This window comes from Cibotium barometz, chromosome 12 (genome assembly GCF_041138505.1).
Source record: "Cibotium barometz isolate CiBa-2024 chromosome 12, ASM4113850v1, whole genome shotgun sequence".
Classification (NCBI taxonomy): Eukaryota; Viridiplantae; Streptophyta; class Polypodiopsida; order Cyatheales; family Cibotiaceae; genus Cibotium; species Cibotium barometz.
In genome coordinates this window covers 61,507,529-61,524,953 of record NC_141057.1, presented here as the reverse complement: position 1 = coordinate 61,524,953, position 17,425 = coordinate 61,507,529, and the positions used below count along the sequence as shown (strand labels likewise).

The 17,425-nt window shown below is 43.1% G+C and overlaps 1 protein-coding gene across 3 annotated transcripts in view; it reads left to right on the top strand.

The window, feature by feature from the left end:
- LOC147633649 (uncharacterized) overlaps positions 1-17,425 on the top strand; it is a 61,528-nt gene that overhangs the window by 23,826 nt on the left and 20,277 nt on the right. For all 3 annotated transcript variants that reach the window (XM_086806802.1, XM_086806801.1, XM_086806800.1), the window contains 6 exons: positions 6,937-7,383; positions 7,516-7,693; positions 7,852-8,125; positions 15,787-15,859; positions 15,978-16,068; positions 16,276-16,352. In XM_086806802.1, coding sequence (XP_086662928.1) covers positions 6,937-7,383; positions 7,516-7,693; positions 7,852-8,125; positions 15,787-15,859; positions 15,978-16,068; positions 16,276-16,352 — 1,140 coding nt within the window. The remainder of the gene's footprint in view (positions 1-6,936; positions 7,384-7,515; positions 7,694-7,851; positions 8,126-15,786; positions 15,860-15,977; positions 16,069-16,275; positions 16,353-17,425) is intronic.

Below are 17,425 nucleotides of genomic sequence, written 5' to 3'. Positions count from 1 at the left end.
ACAAATCGAAGATCTATTCACTCCAAGGACTTCCATCGCAAAGACTTCCGCTGTCATCGACTCTACTTGCAATTGGTAAGCTTTAATGCTTAAATATGGAAGCAAGTAGTAGGAGGGAGGAACCGGATTACAAAATCACATACCCTGTGTAGTGTTCTCTTGTCCTACGTGCTCTCTTGCAGATTGTTGCTACCGTGTGTTAGTGGAACAATAGAGAGTAGATGGTAGGGAACATGGGCACTTGAGAGGGTAGTGTGGATTGCAAGTCTACATCGACAACCACTTGTTTGCAATACTGTATTCATATGCATTGGTATGGAAATCTGGTCAGAAATGCCCATGACACTATGTACTTGATTCTCCCAAGATCAATATAAGTCAATATTAGGTAATTTGGGAAAAATCTCACATTTTGGGAATCAATTACTCCATATAGTTTTGGACATATCTTAAACATACTAACTCCAAATTTGTCGGAGATCATAGATTTAGATTCTACTCTTCAAGATCTTTCCGATGATATGTCACATGAGGGGGTTTTGACAAACTTTTGGACAAGTTCACCATGCTCCCATTTTTCAAATGGGAATGGGATTTTTCCCAAATTATCTAATATGGTGTTATATACTTTATTTGAGGGAGGGGTCGGCCGTTCCGGCTCATTGTGTGTCTCTTGTCAATTCAGCAATTTACTTCTTGTATTTGAGCAAGTGTCTATTAAATCTTAGTGTATTTAAGTGTATTGACTAGCATTGTGTTCAACCAAGTTACATTGGTATCAGAGCATACGGTTCTCTTTCACTTCTATCGTGAGAGACGATCACCGTGAACACTAGCTATCTCTACACTTTGAACATTATGGACAGCCATCTAATTTCAGCCCTCCTTTCCCAAGTTGAACCATAGGGGAAGCTTTTCCAAGGTTCCCTTCATTCTCTTGAAGACTTTTGTCGCGAAGAAATACGACAAATCGAAGATCTATTCACTCCAAGGACTTCCATCGCAAAGACTTCTGTTGTCATCGATTCTACTTGCAATTGGTAAGCTTTAATGTTTAAATATGGAAGCAAGTAGCAGGAGGAATGAACCGGATTACAAGATCACATACCTTGTGCAGTGTTCTCTTGTCCTACGTGCTCTCTTGCAGATTGTTGCTACCATGTGTTGGTGGAACAATAGAGAGAAGAACTTGAGAGGGTAGTGTGGATTGCAAGTCTACATCGACAACCACTTGTTTGCAATACTGTATTCATATGCATTGGTATGGAATTCTGGTCAGAAATGCCCATGACACTATGTACTTGATTCTCCCAAGATCAATATACTTTATTTGAGGGAGAGGTCGGCCGTTCCTGCTCATTGTGCGTCTCTTGTCAATTCAGCAATTTACTTCTTGTATTTGAGCAAGTCCATAAAATCTTAGTGTATTTAAGTGTATTGATTAGCATTGTGTTCAACCAAGCTACAACAATAGGACCGAAAAGGGCCGACCCCCCTTGTAATTTGATTGTATTATCAAGGATTCCTCAAGATACAAGCTTATTTGGCATCACATGCCAGATTTCTAATGACATTCATGCAATGAAAACATTTTGCAAACATGTTATGTCGAAGTCGGGGTTGACTCCTCAACTTTTGTCATGAAGAACCTCACTCCCCAATCCCGAGTGTCTTGCCACAAGTAGCTATGCTCCACTGGCATCTATACTCAAGCATGTGTGTGCCAGGCAGAGACATAGAAGACCTGAATGGTCAAGCACGTTGATGTAGAGTAGGTAAAGAGAACTTGAAGAAGCTCTTACCATTGCATTCGTTGAATTTTGAGAGAAGAAATTAGCTTTTGGTCAAATTGTCGGCGATAGAAATGCTCCAAAGCATTTTCAGGTACATATCCAAGAAATCCCTACTGAAAAGGACTCTCAAGGGATGGACAGTAGTGTAGCACTCATTTGTTGTCTGATCCAAGAGTCGGAGAAGCAAGAAACCATGCCCAAAAGTATGTGTATGGACTGCTTATGCTGAAAATTGTCTTCCTTCACCTCCTCATGAAAAAGGTGCCTATTTCCTATCAAGAGAGGGAGAGGATAAGCCTTTCTATTCAAGTAGTTGGTGGCCACTGGGCCACCTCAACAGAGGCCACACCTCTCCCATAAGTGGAGAGGGTGCCCATTAAGTTGTCCACACTCTTTTATTTAAGAGAGTGCTTGATTTATGAGAGTCTGGTTGGTTGCCATCCATTAAGTGCCCAAACTCACTTATAACTTGTCTACCCAGTCTTTAATGAAGTGTGGAGGCCCAAACACACTTATAAGTTGTTCGGCCATACCTTAATGAAGTGTGGACTTGCAAAATAGCAAAGTGAGCTAAAACTCAAATAAGCTTAAACAAAGAGTTTAGAGTCACACCTACCACTTGTCTATAGCCCACAAGTGGGGTCATAATACAGATTCACGTGCACGGTTCACAAGAGGACGTCCCTTGCCTATAAACTAGACACAGATCTTGCAGGTAGTAAAACATTTCATGGTAAAACAGTTTCAGGCATGCAAGTATGCCATGCATGAGAATGCATTGGACAATCTCCATTTCATTAGTTTGTAGCAGGCTGTCATTTCGGGCGTAGACATTATGTCCTCAGGCCAACCGGAATACCGTAATCTGGATATGGGCGTGGACCAAAATCCCTAGCCTCGCATATCCAGCCTACTGGCCCTTGGTGTAGACATAAGGCCCCTACCATGAGGTGCTAGTTTACGACCCTTGGCATAGACGTAAGTCCCTTTCCAACACAAGGTGTCATTTCCACACCATGGAGCCTGTCCATAGGTCCGGAAGTGTAGAGTATGCCCAACTAGTGACATCGCCTGGGGCCGAGACCATATAACCCCCCCCCCCCCAACACACACAATGGGTCAGAGCCGTCATGCATCATGATATTCCCTTAGCAGTCCTCGATTTAGATGGGGGGCGTGTGCTGGTTTTTTTAGTTGTGGACCCCAGGGCTGCGACTGACTCTCTCGCCCATCGAGGGTTTTAATGTTGGCTCACTTCTGCAGGTGAGGATTCTTGGCTTCTATGATCATTAGTGGCACATTGGCCCTCCTCTGGCCAAGGTGGCCTTTTACAACCCTTGGCGGCTATGGCTTTGGGAAAGCTGATCTTTGACGCATGACGCGTGTCATGATGCATGTCTAGTGGGACTTGGCAAGTGGGAGTGGTAGGATCCCTTCAGCTAGGAACCTGACCACCCCTTTCTTTCACTACATGGTGAGGATGGGTCGCACAATATAGATGCATGTGATAAACGGCACCCCAACAACAACAACAGACCATTGGGCCTCGCAAGGATTTTTTCTTTCGCTTTCTCGGAGATATATGGAAGTGTTTGTGGGACAGCTTTCAGCCAATGATGGTCACACTCTTCATTTGGCAGTTAACCCGCCGAAGCCTCGCTGTTGGCACATGGAGGATTGTCGGTGCAGTGTGCATGTTGTAGCCATCCCCCAGAGTTGCAACGGCACTGGTTCTGCGTCATTGCTGCTACTCAATGCAGACCCGAGTTTGCCTTTTCTCCATCTTTACCCTAGGGAGCCAGGGAAGTTAATCTTCAAAACATCTTATAGATTCTTTGAGCTCAAGAGATGCTCTTTTTGCCTTGTGCATAGTTACCAACCAAACCCTTGAACTCTAATGAAATGTTTTAAACCTTTGCTTCTATCATTATATGCAACCACTATTTAAACCTTTCTATCAATAACAAGGAAACTTGTGAGATTTAAAAGATTTTAATGATTACCTCAATTTTTGTCACATGCACTCTGCACTGTAGTGCATGGTGACAAGATGGCTCATCATCAGTGCAGCACTGTACATCAGTAGAACCCTTTCGGATTTGATATTTGTTGTACGCCGTGACCCCATTGTAATCCTCAGTCTAGGATATGTCAGGCACGAGCTACGTAGGTCATTCCTCAACCTTAGAGAGTCAGTCATTCAGTCAAAGTCTCTTAATCCACTTGGAGAGAATCATTCATGCATATAGAAGTCAATAGAAGCCTTAGGGTCTGCATCAGATCATGCCTGCAATTTGCATATCATTCATCCCATATGCATATAGACCATCTAGATCATTGCAGAAGCCTTAGAATATCATCTAGTATTTTCCCCATATTTTATAGCATTTTATCTAGCATTTTTACCATATTATTATCAACATTATCCATTTATGCAACACATGTTGCAGTCGGCCAGCTTTCAGCCAGCCGACCAGCTCATGAGAGGCATATAAATAGCTCAGCCTTGCATTCATTCATTCATCTCATATTCATTGGAGTCTAGGGTTTCCCTTCAGCACAAGGAGCATCTACGCATGAAGCATTCAGCCCTACATCAACAAAACGCAGCATCCACAGCATTCAGCCAGTAGAAGCACATCAGTACCTTGCGTTTTCAGCATACATACAGTTTTCAGCATTCACTCACATCATCGTTTTGCTACAGCCCTATCGGTGAAGGTAAAACGCATTCATTCATTCATTTTCAGCATATATTCACAGTCTAGAACAGTCCCAATCAGCGCCTTCTCTCAGCCTCAGATTTGCAGCCTTCTTACATTCCATTGGAAGAGTGCATAGGTTTGAGATCGGTCATCATTGGTGCTTCTACAGCCTTGTACAGTTTAGCTCGAGACTCTTGGTCTTTCAAAGGTCTTGCGTTTGGCTTATCTACAGTCCAAAGTCAGTCCCTCATTCATTCTCTTCAAAGATAATAAAGCAAATACTCCTAGCAATAGGAGGGGTCCCTTCAGTGGGTAATTTGGGACCCAATAAGGTGTACAGATCTATCTATCTATCTCTCTCTCTCTCATCTCTTAAAGTTTGAAGTGATAAAAGTGGATTGCTAAAGACTCGTGAAACTCAGGATAAAGAAGGCGGTGTGAGACTTTGTGTGACAGGATCCTTCATTACGCATAATTCCACTATATGTTACAATTTTAACCATTCAAGTTAACTTCATCGAGATAATTCTCCAATTCGAAGAAGAATATATCTCAAGTAATATTAAAGTTTCCCATGATCTTCAGGAAACTCTAGCAATGTTTCATTTGCCTTTTTCTCTCTCTTTGTTTCACCAACCTTGTTTCTGTTCCTTTCTTTCTTGAGCTCATGCTCATGTATGCATGTTTGTGTGTGTGATACGTTTATGTTTAATGATTTTACATGTATACACATGACTTGAAATACCATGGGTTTGAAACTTGGGCACCGGCGTTTCTTGAGGAGGTTCGAAACTAGGGTTTCAAAACCTGCTGAAATGTTTCTTAAATTTCTTACAAAATATATCTCCACTTTTTTCCTTACAGAGAGAGTAGGTGAGTATTATAATATGGCCATTAGTCCAAATGGTATGATAGTTATTTCTTCATCATTATCTGCAACGACAAATAGGCTCATCGAGTTCAAAGAAATCAATACCCTGAATTGAAAGTGATACTCTTTTTTCTGCGTAATATGGGCAATACTAATTCAATCTTAGCCTCCTCTTGCAAGAGGTTAAGTTGAGTACACCTACAGGCATATGTGTGACATATGTTCCTGTGCAAATTGGAAACTTTGTGTGGTCATTGAGTGAGTTATCAGTGAAAAGCATATTCTCTTTTTGCACACCAAGGATGGGGATGCATCTTATACCACTTCGAGGCAAAGTGCTTGGGCCGTAGGTGCAACTCTAGGTTAGAAGAGACTCGGAGTACATTAAGGAGTTCTCGATGGTTAAATTATAATTTTTACTGTATGATTTACAGGCTTTTGGAGTGTTTGTGCAAATTGTGAGTTGTGTGTGGCCATTGTATGAGTTAACAGTGGAAAGCACATTCTCTTTTAGCATTCAAGGATTGGATGTGTCTTGTACCATTTTGAGGCAAAAAGCATGGGCTGTATCTTGTACCATTTTGATGCAAAAAGCATGGGCTGTAGGAGTCTGGAGAGAGAAACAAGCTATGGTCAAGTGGAAACTCAACCTCACCCAACTTGCATGAATTTTCTGGGCTAAACAGGCTCTATGTTAGTTTTGGAGCATTTATTGCAGTCGGCCTGGCTTCTACAGCAGGCTCAATTAGTAATACATTTCTAGCAGGCATGTAAGAATTCTGCACCTCTAGCTATTTGCACAGCAGTTCCAGATGTTCTCAACTTTTTCAGACCAATTTTGAGCAACAATCATGCAGGTCTCCTATGCAGCACCAATAGATCTCTGAGGCAGTTAAGGATTTGCATGTGTATCTACCATTTCTTTGCTCATGCCTCTGGTAACTGGTTAGGTGCACGAAGCCAACTAACTCACAGGACGCTCTCTATGCTGTAGTTGGCTATTTGATGTGGTTTGGATCATCTTTGTCTCTTGATAGATTATGCAATTCCACTTTGCTTTGGCTACAGCAGGTGCATCGTACATTGTGGGACTGTTATATATTCCTGCAATACCAGTAAGTGAAGATGTAGGTGCTTTATGCATCACCTATTGTTTCAATGCTATGTTAGAAGATTCCTCATCACTGTATTCCTTTGAAAGCTCACGTAGGTGGCATTATGTAAAGAAGAGAATGCGATTCAAGCAACCAAGCAGATACTCACAAGAAAAAGTATTGAACTCTAGAGAGTGACCTAAGTTTTTTTTCTAAAAAATTCTAATTAAACTCAGCTCCTCCTCTTTGCCTGAGTTTTAAACTACCAGCAAACTACACACACGAGGGCTTGCTGTTGGTATCCCTTTTGAAAGTGGTTGTGCATAGGCTTTAGTCTGAGTGGCCAAACTTCTTGACATCAGTTGATACTGTATATTATAAGTTGGCTTGTGTATATTGTGTCATTCATTTGGTTCCACCTTCTCATTTTGAACAAGATGGTGATAAATCCTAGCTCATTTTATCATATACAGGTGGTAAGATTACCAGAAAGCTCAACCATTCAAAGTAGAGAAACTTCCACAATGCGTGCAATTGATAAGCGTCCAAGTCTGCGGCTGGAGATACCGTCGAGGGTGCCTGCGTGCTCTGATTATAACTCCATGCAAAAGAATCTACCACCAACCCCTGGCTCTAACAAGGGGTACAAGTTCTACAACAAAAGATTACTGCCTAGATCTAGTTCCAAGGTGAGGGCTTCTAGTGTAGAAACACAGCAAAGTGAACTTCCCACTCCAGGTTCTATGCGAGTTCAAAGTGATAACAAGATATCACCATCAGGGTCTTTCTTTTGGACCCATGTTGTCATGCCTCTATCTGCGAAGAGGACATCTTCAATGCCAGGGACCCTTATGATTGAGTCCGCATCACCTTGTGGTGGATCACTTCGAGGAGTTCCAGCTGATCGCTCATCTTCAAGTGTAAGAACATTATGAATAGTCCTATAGGTATTTGCATTTAAATAAAGCTAGTTTGAAGCTGTCATACACTTTATTCCTTAAAGACTTTGTCTAAAAGATGGTCAGATATCTTGTGGCTTGTTTCTTTTTCAGAGGCTTACTGTCAAAGGAAGCATTTCACGATCTCTTTCTGTTCCTGTACCTAAGACTGGCAGTTTAAGACGCATGGGATCATCTGGAGCCAGAACAATCCTTGTGAGGCCTGTCACTCCCCGTCTGCCTGTGGCAGAGTCGATACTCCAATCTGAAGTGGCTGATTCTGCCAACGGTGGTACTATTTGTAATCTGAAGTCACTTTTTCGTGTGGATGAGCAGAAAGGGATTGCTTATGAAAGCAATGACCACCTTTGCATGGCATGTGAAGATCTTCTTCTTATATATATTCTGGAAATGCATGGCTGATTTGTCTCGTGTTTTCTTTCACAACAGGTGAAGGAGGAGAGGAAATTCCAGAAGAGGAGGCTGTTTGCAGAATCTGTATGGACATTTTGAACGAAGAAGGAGAAACTTTAAAGTTTGAGTGTGCTTGCAAAGGTGAACTTGCTCTTGCACATAAAGACTGTGCAATGAAGTGGTTTGGGATAAAAGGAAACCGGACTTGTGATGTTTGTGGCCAGGAAGTTCAGAACTTACCAGTCACCTTAGTAAGACTTCCAACTGAGAATGCTATTGTTCAAGCGGCTCAACCAGGAGGGATGTATCGGTATGTTATACCCTTTGATTTGGATCGAGAATTATGTTTAGTATGTCTAGTCCTGTATTATAGTTTTTGGTTACATAGGATTGTTTGTTGTTTTCTTTAATCAGCCTCATTCAGCAACCTTATGCTTAACATCCTTTTCTGTGTTGAGCTGCTTGGTGTTTGTAACTGGCTTGTATTATTACTGCACTGCTCACTCAGTCAGGAATTCTTTTGGCATCCTTGTGTGTATGCATTGTCAAGCACCCATAACATCCCTCTCACAGGTTTTCTTGCGCTCTTTAGTTCCTGGCTCGCTGTTTCTCACAGGCTATGCTCCTCTGGGCGAATGTTCTGTGCACACACATCTACCCGATGTGTGCAAACCCTAATCTACAGTAGTCACTCCTTGATTGCGTCTCTTCTGTGAGGGCTCACAAAGGTCTGCTAACTGTTTTATACTACCCTCTACATGTCCTCAATTGTCTTTGCACATGCAAGTTCACCTTTGCAAGCACACTCAACCTTTAAAGTTTCTCCTTCTTTGTTCAAAATGTCCATACAGATTCTGCAAACAGCCTCCTCTTCTGGAATTTCCTCTCCTCCTCCACCTGTTGTGAAAGAAAACATGAGACAAATCAGCCATGCATTTCCAGAATATATATAAGAAGAAGATCTCCACATGCCATGCAAAGGTGGTCATAGCTTTCATAAGCAATCCCTTTCTTCTCATCCACAGCATTAGAGACACAAAAAAGTGACTTCAGATTACAAATAGTACCACCGTTGGCAGAATCAGCCACTTCAGATTGGAGTATCGACTCTGCCACAGGCAGACGGGGAGTGACAGGCCTCACAAGGATTGTTCTGGCTCCAGATGATCCCATGCGTCTTAAACTGCCAGTCTTAGGTACAGGAACAGAAAGAGATCGTGAAATGCTTCCTTTGACACAGTAAGCCTCTGAAAAAGAAACAAGCCACAAGATATCTGACCATCTTTTAGACAAAGTCTTTAAGGAATAAAGTGTATGACAGCTTCAAACTAGCTTTATTTAAATGCAAATACCTATAGGACTATTCATATTGTTCTTACACTTGAAGATGAGCGATCAGCTGGAACTCCTCGAAGTGATCCACCACAAGGTGATGCGGACTCAATCATAAGGGTCCTTGGCATTGAAGATGTCCTCTTCGCAGATAGAGGCATGACAACATGGGTCCAAAAGATAGACCCTGATGGTGATATCTTGTTATCACTTTGAACTCGCATAGAACCTGGAGTGGGATTTGCTGTGTTTCTACACTAGAAGCCCTCACCTTGGAACTAGATCTAGGCAGTAATCTTTTGTTGTAGAACTTGTACCCCTTGTTAGAGCCAGGGGTTGGTGGTAGATTCTTTTGCATGGAGTTATAATCAGAGCACGCAGGCACCCTCGACGGTATCTCCAGCCGCAGACTTGGACGCTTATCAATTGCACGCATTGTGGAAGTTTCTCTACTTTGAATGGTTGAGCTTTCTGGTAATCTTACCACCTGTATATGATAAAATGAGCTAGGATTTATCACCATCTTGTTCAAAATGAGAAGGTGGAACCAAATGAATGACACAATATACACAAGCCAACTTATAATATACAGTATCAACTGATGTCAAGAAGTTTGGCCACTCAGACTAAAGCCTATGCACCTTTCAAAAGGGATACCAACAGCAAGCCCTCGTGTGTGTAGTTTGCTGGTGGTTTAAAACTCAGGCAAAGAGGAGGAGCTGAGTTTAATTAGAATTTTCTAGAAAAAAAACTTAGGTCACTCTCTAGAGTTCAATACTTTTTCTTGTGAGTATCTGCTTGGTTGCTTGAATCGCATTCTCTTCTTTACATAATGCCACCTACGTGAGCTTTCAAAGGAATACAGTGATGAGGAATCTTCTAACATAGCATTGAAACAATAGGTGATGCATAAAGCACCTACATCTTCACTTACTGGTATTGCAGGAATATATAACAGTCCCACAATGTAAGATGCACCTGCTGTAGCCAAAGCAAAGTGGAATTGCATAATCTATCAAGAGACAAAGATGATCCAAACCACATCAAATAGCCAACTACAGCATAGAGAGTGTCCTGTGAGTTAGTTGGCTTCGTGCACCAACCATGGGCCACCTGGGCATGTGCTGCTGGCCCAACTGAAGAACCTCACTCTGCACTAACCAGTTACCAGAGGCATGAGCAAAGAAATGGTAGATACACATGCAAATCCTTAACTGCCTCAGAGATCTATTGGTGCTGCATAGGAGACCTGCATGATTGTTGCTCAAAATTGGTCTGAAAAAGTTGAGAACATCTGGAACTGCTGTGCGAATAGCTAGAGGTGCAGAATTCTTACATGCCTGCTAGAAATGTATTACATATAGTGGAATTATGCGTAATGAAGGATCGTGTCACACAAAGTCTCACACCACCTTCTTTATCCTAAGTTTCACGAGTCTTTAGCAATCCACTTTTATCACTTCAAACTTTAAGAGATGAGAGAGAGAGAGATAGATAGATCTGTACACCTTATTGGGTCCCAAATTACCCAATGAAGGGACCCTCCTATTGCTAGGAGTATTTGCTTTATTATCTTTGAAGAGAATGAATGAGGGACTGACTTTGGACTGTAGATAAGCCAAATGCAAGACCTTTGAAAGACCAAGAGTCAACTGTACAAGGCTGTAGAAGCACCAATGATGACCGATCTCAAACCTATGCACTCTTCCAATGGAATGTAAGAAGGCTGCAAATCCTAAACCCTAAACCCTAAACCCTAAACCCTTCCGCTTTTGCTTATCTTGGAATAGGAAGGTGGAGTGCCTTCAAAGGCACTCCATTCTTATCTGGTACTTCTTCAAAACTCCAATAATACTCTGGTATGGTGTATGGTTTTGGCATGGAGCTCTTTAATGATCATGTCTAGGCTCTTTTCTTTTGTTGAAGCTGGGGTGAATCTTCAGTTTGTGCTCTTGGTTTGTTTTACTAGGCTGAGATTTCTGACTTTGTTGCTGTTGGGAGGTTCTGGAGGAATAAAAGTGGTTCTTGACATATTGGGAGACTATGGGCTCATATTTTCTGGAGTGGGTCATTCGAACCCATTGACATGACACCTAATGTCGGGGACCAACCCTTTGTAAGACTACGAGTGCTGCAAGGGCTGTATTTTGTGATAAACAGAGCTATGCAGCAGAAGGCAAGCAAACACAAACACATGCTAATAATCCTAATGCTTATCCTTGCATCATGCCATATAACTGTATGTTCAAAGTATAAAAGGTGATCAATCCCTGCTGATCTAAGAAAAAGTTGCAGATAAATGCTCCTGTCAGCGGCAAACACTGGCTGCCAGATCCTTCTTCTCCCTGTGTCAATCACTTGTAGAGTTGTGCGCTGACAAGCCTTGAGTGCAGAATATTTGATGATCAATATGGAGGGTTGGGGTGCCTTATATATAGACAAATTCATGTCCAATCAGCCAGCCTTTGCAAACCTTACGTGTCATAAAAGTCACTTATATGTTCATTCCCAAGTTGCTCTACACATGCTTAGGCTGCCCAAAACTGGTTATGCTGTGCCCATGTTGCTGCATGTATGTTGGTTCTCGGCTGTGTTGGCCCGTCTTTGTTCTTCTTCAGCCATGCGTTTCCTCGGCCGTTCATTCATTCTCACGTCGAGCTACTGTGGCCCGTCGTTCTTCTGCCTTTTTGGTGTCTTCTTTGTGGCATTGCTACTCCATGAGAAGGAAGAATTTTTCCAATTTTGAGAGCTCTTTTGGCTTTTCAGCTTCTTCTTTGGCTTTTTCAGCTGTTGCTTCGGCTTTTTCAGCCTCTTCTCTAGCTTTTCTTTTTCTTTGGCCGCTTCTTTTTCTTTGGCCTCTATTTGTTGCCTTAGCAACCTGTTCTTCTCCAAGAGTAATCTGATGCAGTTTTCATTGCTTTGCGGACGTGTTTTTGTAGGAGTTGTCTTCCCTGTAGATCTCTTCTTCAATATCTTCCTTGTAGCTTGCTGACGATGTCTCTCTTGACATTGTGGAGGCCTGGGTGGTTTTTCGTGACCGCAGTTTTACCATCCATGGAATGCTCTCACTCTAGGGTACCCAAGTTGGGTTACAACGTGCAGCTCTGATACCAATGTAGCATGCAATAGGTTGATCATCGTAACACGCAACAAAGCCTTCTTTATACCCGTGAGTCTGTGCAATTCCAATTTGAGAGAGAAGAGAAGAGAGAGAAAACACATAGAAGTCGACATAGATTGGGTCGCAATTTACCCACTGAAGCCCCCCCTGCAAGTAGCAGTATTTGCTTATATCTCTTTTGGAGAACTTACAATGAACATGAATGATGACTGAGGTCTGCCAAATGCAAGGACAAAGTAGACCAAACACAGGCTGATCCAGATGCTGTCCAAGCTCCATTGAATTGCTCTTCAATGACCCCTATGCAATCCCAAAACTGAGGGATGCACATATGCTGGTTGAATGCTGAAGATGCTCTTTGTGGAGGACTTGGGGATGCAGCTGCAAGTATGCACAAGGGAGCCAGTGGCTGTAGGCACACTTGACCTGCTGGAAAACTGTGATGGACTGATTTGATAATGACTGAATTATGCTAATTTGATGCGCTGCTTTTATATGGGTTTTTAATGCTGGTTGGTCGGCTTCATGCTGTTGGCCTGTTTTAATTTGGACAAAAAATGGTGCGCTAGCAAATATTATGTCCTTTTCAATGCTGGTCGACTGATGCTTCTCCACGACTAGCTGCTGCCCAATGCCGTGCTGGCCGACTATTGCCTGTAGGCATGTAGTGCCTGGCTGACAGCCTGTTGGGAGGCCATAATGCTGGCCGATTGCATGTAGGGGCATAGGTAGGCAGCCGACTGGCTGCCCGAGCCCCTTGATGGCCTAGATGCTGCCCTCTATGGGTTGCCATGCTAATGGGATGGCCTTGGCTGTCCCATAAGCAACAAATGCAACTATATGCTTGCTAATGCAAGACCTATTGCTGAAGCTGACTTCTACATGCACTATCTGATGAATTCTCCAACTGGGTAAGAGGACTGACACATGCAGAGTCTCTATGGATGTGGAGACTAACCTACGTAACTTGTGCCTGACATGTCCCGGATTGGGGCTTACAATGGGGCACGGCATATAACAAAATATTCCTAAAAGGTAAATTCTAATGTATGAATGTTGCACTGATGTAGAGCCACTGTGTCACATAGGACTCCAGTGCAGGGTGTATGTGACATACAAGATGAAAATTATAGATCCTACTATGCCAAGTATAGGGTACAATAAGTGATGGGATATGGGAGAGTTGAATAAAAACAGTCAATCAACCCTGTATGCTGAGCAAGGGCCCATCCAAGATGTCCATCAGAGGTGATATGAGAAGGCTAGAGATGTCTATGGTCTGCTGTGGAGATGAGGTTGCTCGATGGTTGGCTAGCATCTCTTGAATCTGGGGCTAATGAGCTGGGGGTGGCTGGGGTCCAACGGGACAAGGGCTTCTAGCTCTCTAGAGTGTGCGTGCCCAATCTGATGTGACTCCCATGGGCCTGCTAAAGGGGAAACTGTGGTATAGGCTCCTGCATCCACTGTGATGGGCTCAGGTGCCTCCCTATCCACCCTCTAGGCTGAAAAAACTGGTGATGGTAAGCTGAGAGGAGGATCTCTAAGTAGCGACTCTCTGTGTTGGCTGAGCTTGAGTAGGAAGAGTCCAAGGCACCTCTGATTTGGGTACTCAATGATCCGGGATAAGCGTCCAAAGCCGTCTCTGAATAGATAGGGAGATCTCCCTTTGATCTCATAGTAGACTGGGCAGTGGCAAACATAGTGCTCCTCCGACTCAACCCCCGTCTGATAGAGTCTACATGTCCTGTCCTCTCTGGGTGTCCGCTCAGCTTTGCTAGTCTCTATCCTCAATCTATGGGATGATACCCTAAGCTGGCCAATGGCTATCCTCATGGGTATACATTGCCATGGATTTTTTTAGAAAAAAAGGACATAAAAACTGAAAACTGAAAACTGAAACATGGCTCTATAAGCCTCATGATAGCGGATGTTTCCCCTATGTACAGCTGGTATAAGCTGATGTCGATGTGGTGGTGTTGGCATGGGTAGCCTGATGATGCGAGGGAGAGGAAGAAAAAAAGAAAATGTTGAAAATTTGTGGAGTCTTGTTTATGCTTTATTGGGTTGTTTTTTGCAGGCTAAAAAGCGAGAGAGAGAGAGAAAGAAAGATATATTAAGCGTCTACTAAAGACCCAATGGGCCTATGAGACCAAAGCGATACAATCATGTCCATGGCATATCTCATCATGGAACAGAAAATTAAGTAGAACAAAACAAGACTCTCTCACTGGAGTGATACAAAAATGTCCATAGAAATCTCATCGCGGATTACAAGGAACATGAAACATGAGAGGAGCATCAGCCCCCAATAGATGGTATACCACTCTCCAATGTGGTGGGGATCCTCAGTGCTTTTGGTTGGGGGCTCCTGGCATGTAGGATGGAGTAGGCCCTGCCCACTTAGGACTCCTTTGGGATGTGAATATGGCCCCTGTGTATGGCTGGTATGAGCTGATGCGGCGGTGTCAGCATGGGTGGCTGATATGGATGCTCGTGCCGTGAAGAAATTAGTGATGGATCTATGGGCAACGTCTTGTATGGGCTGGCCTTGTCTCAGCATGTTCTCTCAATACTCCATGCCCATGTCGTTTGAGCTCTATCAGGTACATCTTGAGACATCTCTGGTCCTCATACTGCATCACCCATGCCAATGGCCTAAACCCATCCCGGAAGAGGCAGTGAATCTCCCCCGTGTCTCATAATATGCTGGGCATCTGAATGTATAGTAGTCCTCGTCCTCTACCTCCCCTGTGGTGCATACTCTGCATATTCGCTCATCTCATGGGATGTTCGGCTCTACCAATCTCTACTTGGAGGTGGTGGGAGGATACTCTGAGCTGACCAACTGCGATGTGCATAGCATGTGACATGTGGATCTGCATGTACCTCAGGATATTAAAGAATCCATCCCCTGTGAGTAAAAAAAAATGCTATCTGGAGAACTCACATTCTGTCCCTATCGCTGATGATGACACCCAAGTCTGGTGTATGTGTAGGCTGAGTAGATCCAACCGGATGATCCGGTTGATCTCTTGTCATGAGAGGTCGAGGTATGGGGAGTCTAGGTTGTACTGAAACGGGGGGGAGATGATCCATTCTGCAATCCATGTGCATGAAACCATTCAACTACCTCCGATTACCATACCTGCTTTGGTACGGGTGGCTGCCGTCTTCTCCATGATATGGAGGGCAGTCTGGCCTGTCTATCGTGCCCCCTCTCCCTCTCATGATACAGCTGCATAGAAGGTTCTAGTACTGGCTGAGGGAGACGGTCTCTGTCCAGGGAGTATATATGCTGAATGTAAGTAATGGTCTGGAAGAGAGCTTCTGTGACCACTGGGGCTACCGCAAACTCCACATATATTATGTCATGGGGGACCGAAGGCTTACTCCTGATCATGCATGATAGCATCAGCACCTTTGAGAGAGAGAGAGATTTGGTATATACATCTGGTTCAAATCTTGATTTTTCAAAGATTTCTTCGTCACTTTTTGGTGTAACCCTCATTCTTTTGCAGGGTTTGGCACGATATACCAGTCCTTGTAATGATAAGCATGCTCGGTTACTTCTGCTTTCTTGAGCAGTTGCTGGTAGGGCTCCAACTTCGTGCACATCAATGGATCCTTGTAAAGCATAAACTTGTAACTGAAAAGCACCCTGCTCACAGTTGTTAGCGAATTCAATGGGTTAACAGGTGTTTGAAAACAGGTGGGTGACATGGGTTCAGGTGCACTTGCTATTGCATTGCCTTTCGCTTGTGTTTTGGGGTTTCTTGCTTCAATCTCTGCGTCTACTGTTGGTGAGTTTAAATATTCCGAAACTTTTACCTAGAAGTTTGGTACCCCTAGTTAATGATGGATCATTATCTGCATGCTTATTCAGCTCAAATACCTATTTTGTTTACTTCACCAAGTATCGATTGTCCAATGATGTCCAATGTATTGTTCCTGGTGAAGCATTCTTGCTGAAAAAGCTACTTGAACTTACTGCAGTCTTCTTGTGGCAGTGAAAAAGTACATCTGGATTTATGCCGCCTTTCAGTTTGGACTCGTGATCCTGTTTTCTCACTTGTTTTACTCAGTGGTAAACACTTGTTCTTTTGTGTTTTGTTATTAACTAATATCTCACAGAGTCTCTTTCACAGTAAAAAAACTCTTCTTATTCATGATTAAGACTGAATTGATTTTGATAATAAAAAAGAGTATGAGCTCATAAATCTAAGAGCGATATATATATATATATTTAACTATATGAGGAGAATCCCTATTTGATTGGGGGATGCAAAACTTTTCCTAAAGCTCCACACGCAGAGATGGATTACATGTGCAATGTCTAAGCTACATTGTCCTTTTTAACTATCATTGTTATGGCTCACCCTAACCCTCCTTGAAATACATCCAAAAAGAGATTACCTGGTGAACTGCAACTGTCGTGAGGTGAGGATCTTTCCAATGGCCGAGCTCGTAACCCTTGAAGTCTCTAAGCTCTACAACTTGAGAAGTAATTCCACCGCGCCTCCCGCGAGCGTTGTCACACTGTCGCGCTGCACTACGGGTACTCGTCCCTCCTCTCACCTCACTTCACTCACACACACTCACTAGCATGCATTAGGGAGAGAGATTAGCAAGAGGATTAACAAGAGCAAGACTCAATTGCACAATGGGAGAGTATGTTGTATTATGAGAGATATTCACTTATATACATGGCCATAAGTGTTCACATTCACTGAAACTATGGCCGGTCGGGCACTTTAGGCTCATAAGAGGCCTAATGTAATTACAATGACTATTCTCATAATATATCCATTAAGTACATCACTTAGGACTTCATCCTTGCTGGCTACCACACGTTCTTGAAGTGGGAATCGCCATAAATATTCCGTCACACCATTACGGGCGTCCGTCCAGGTTGTAGTTTTGGACACTATTGCTTCATATCTTGAATGTATGACCCTTTGGTGTATCTACCGTGACTCCTTGATGTAGGATAATGACGGTAGCTCTTGTTAACCCTAGAATTGGGTTAACATTTTTCCCTATCTTGATGGTGATCGCGTCCGCGTGATTGCGTTGAAGACCTTTGGGTGGGGAGAATGAAAAAGCTTTGTCAATGACGTTGATGTTGAGTGACGTTCAATGGTCTTTGTTGCTCCGGAA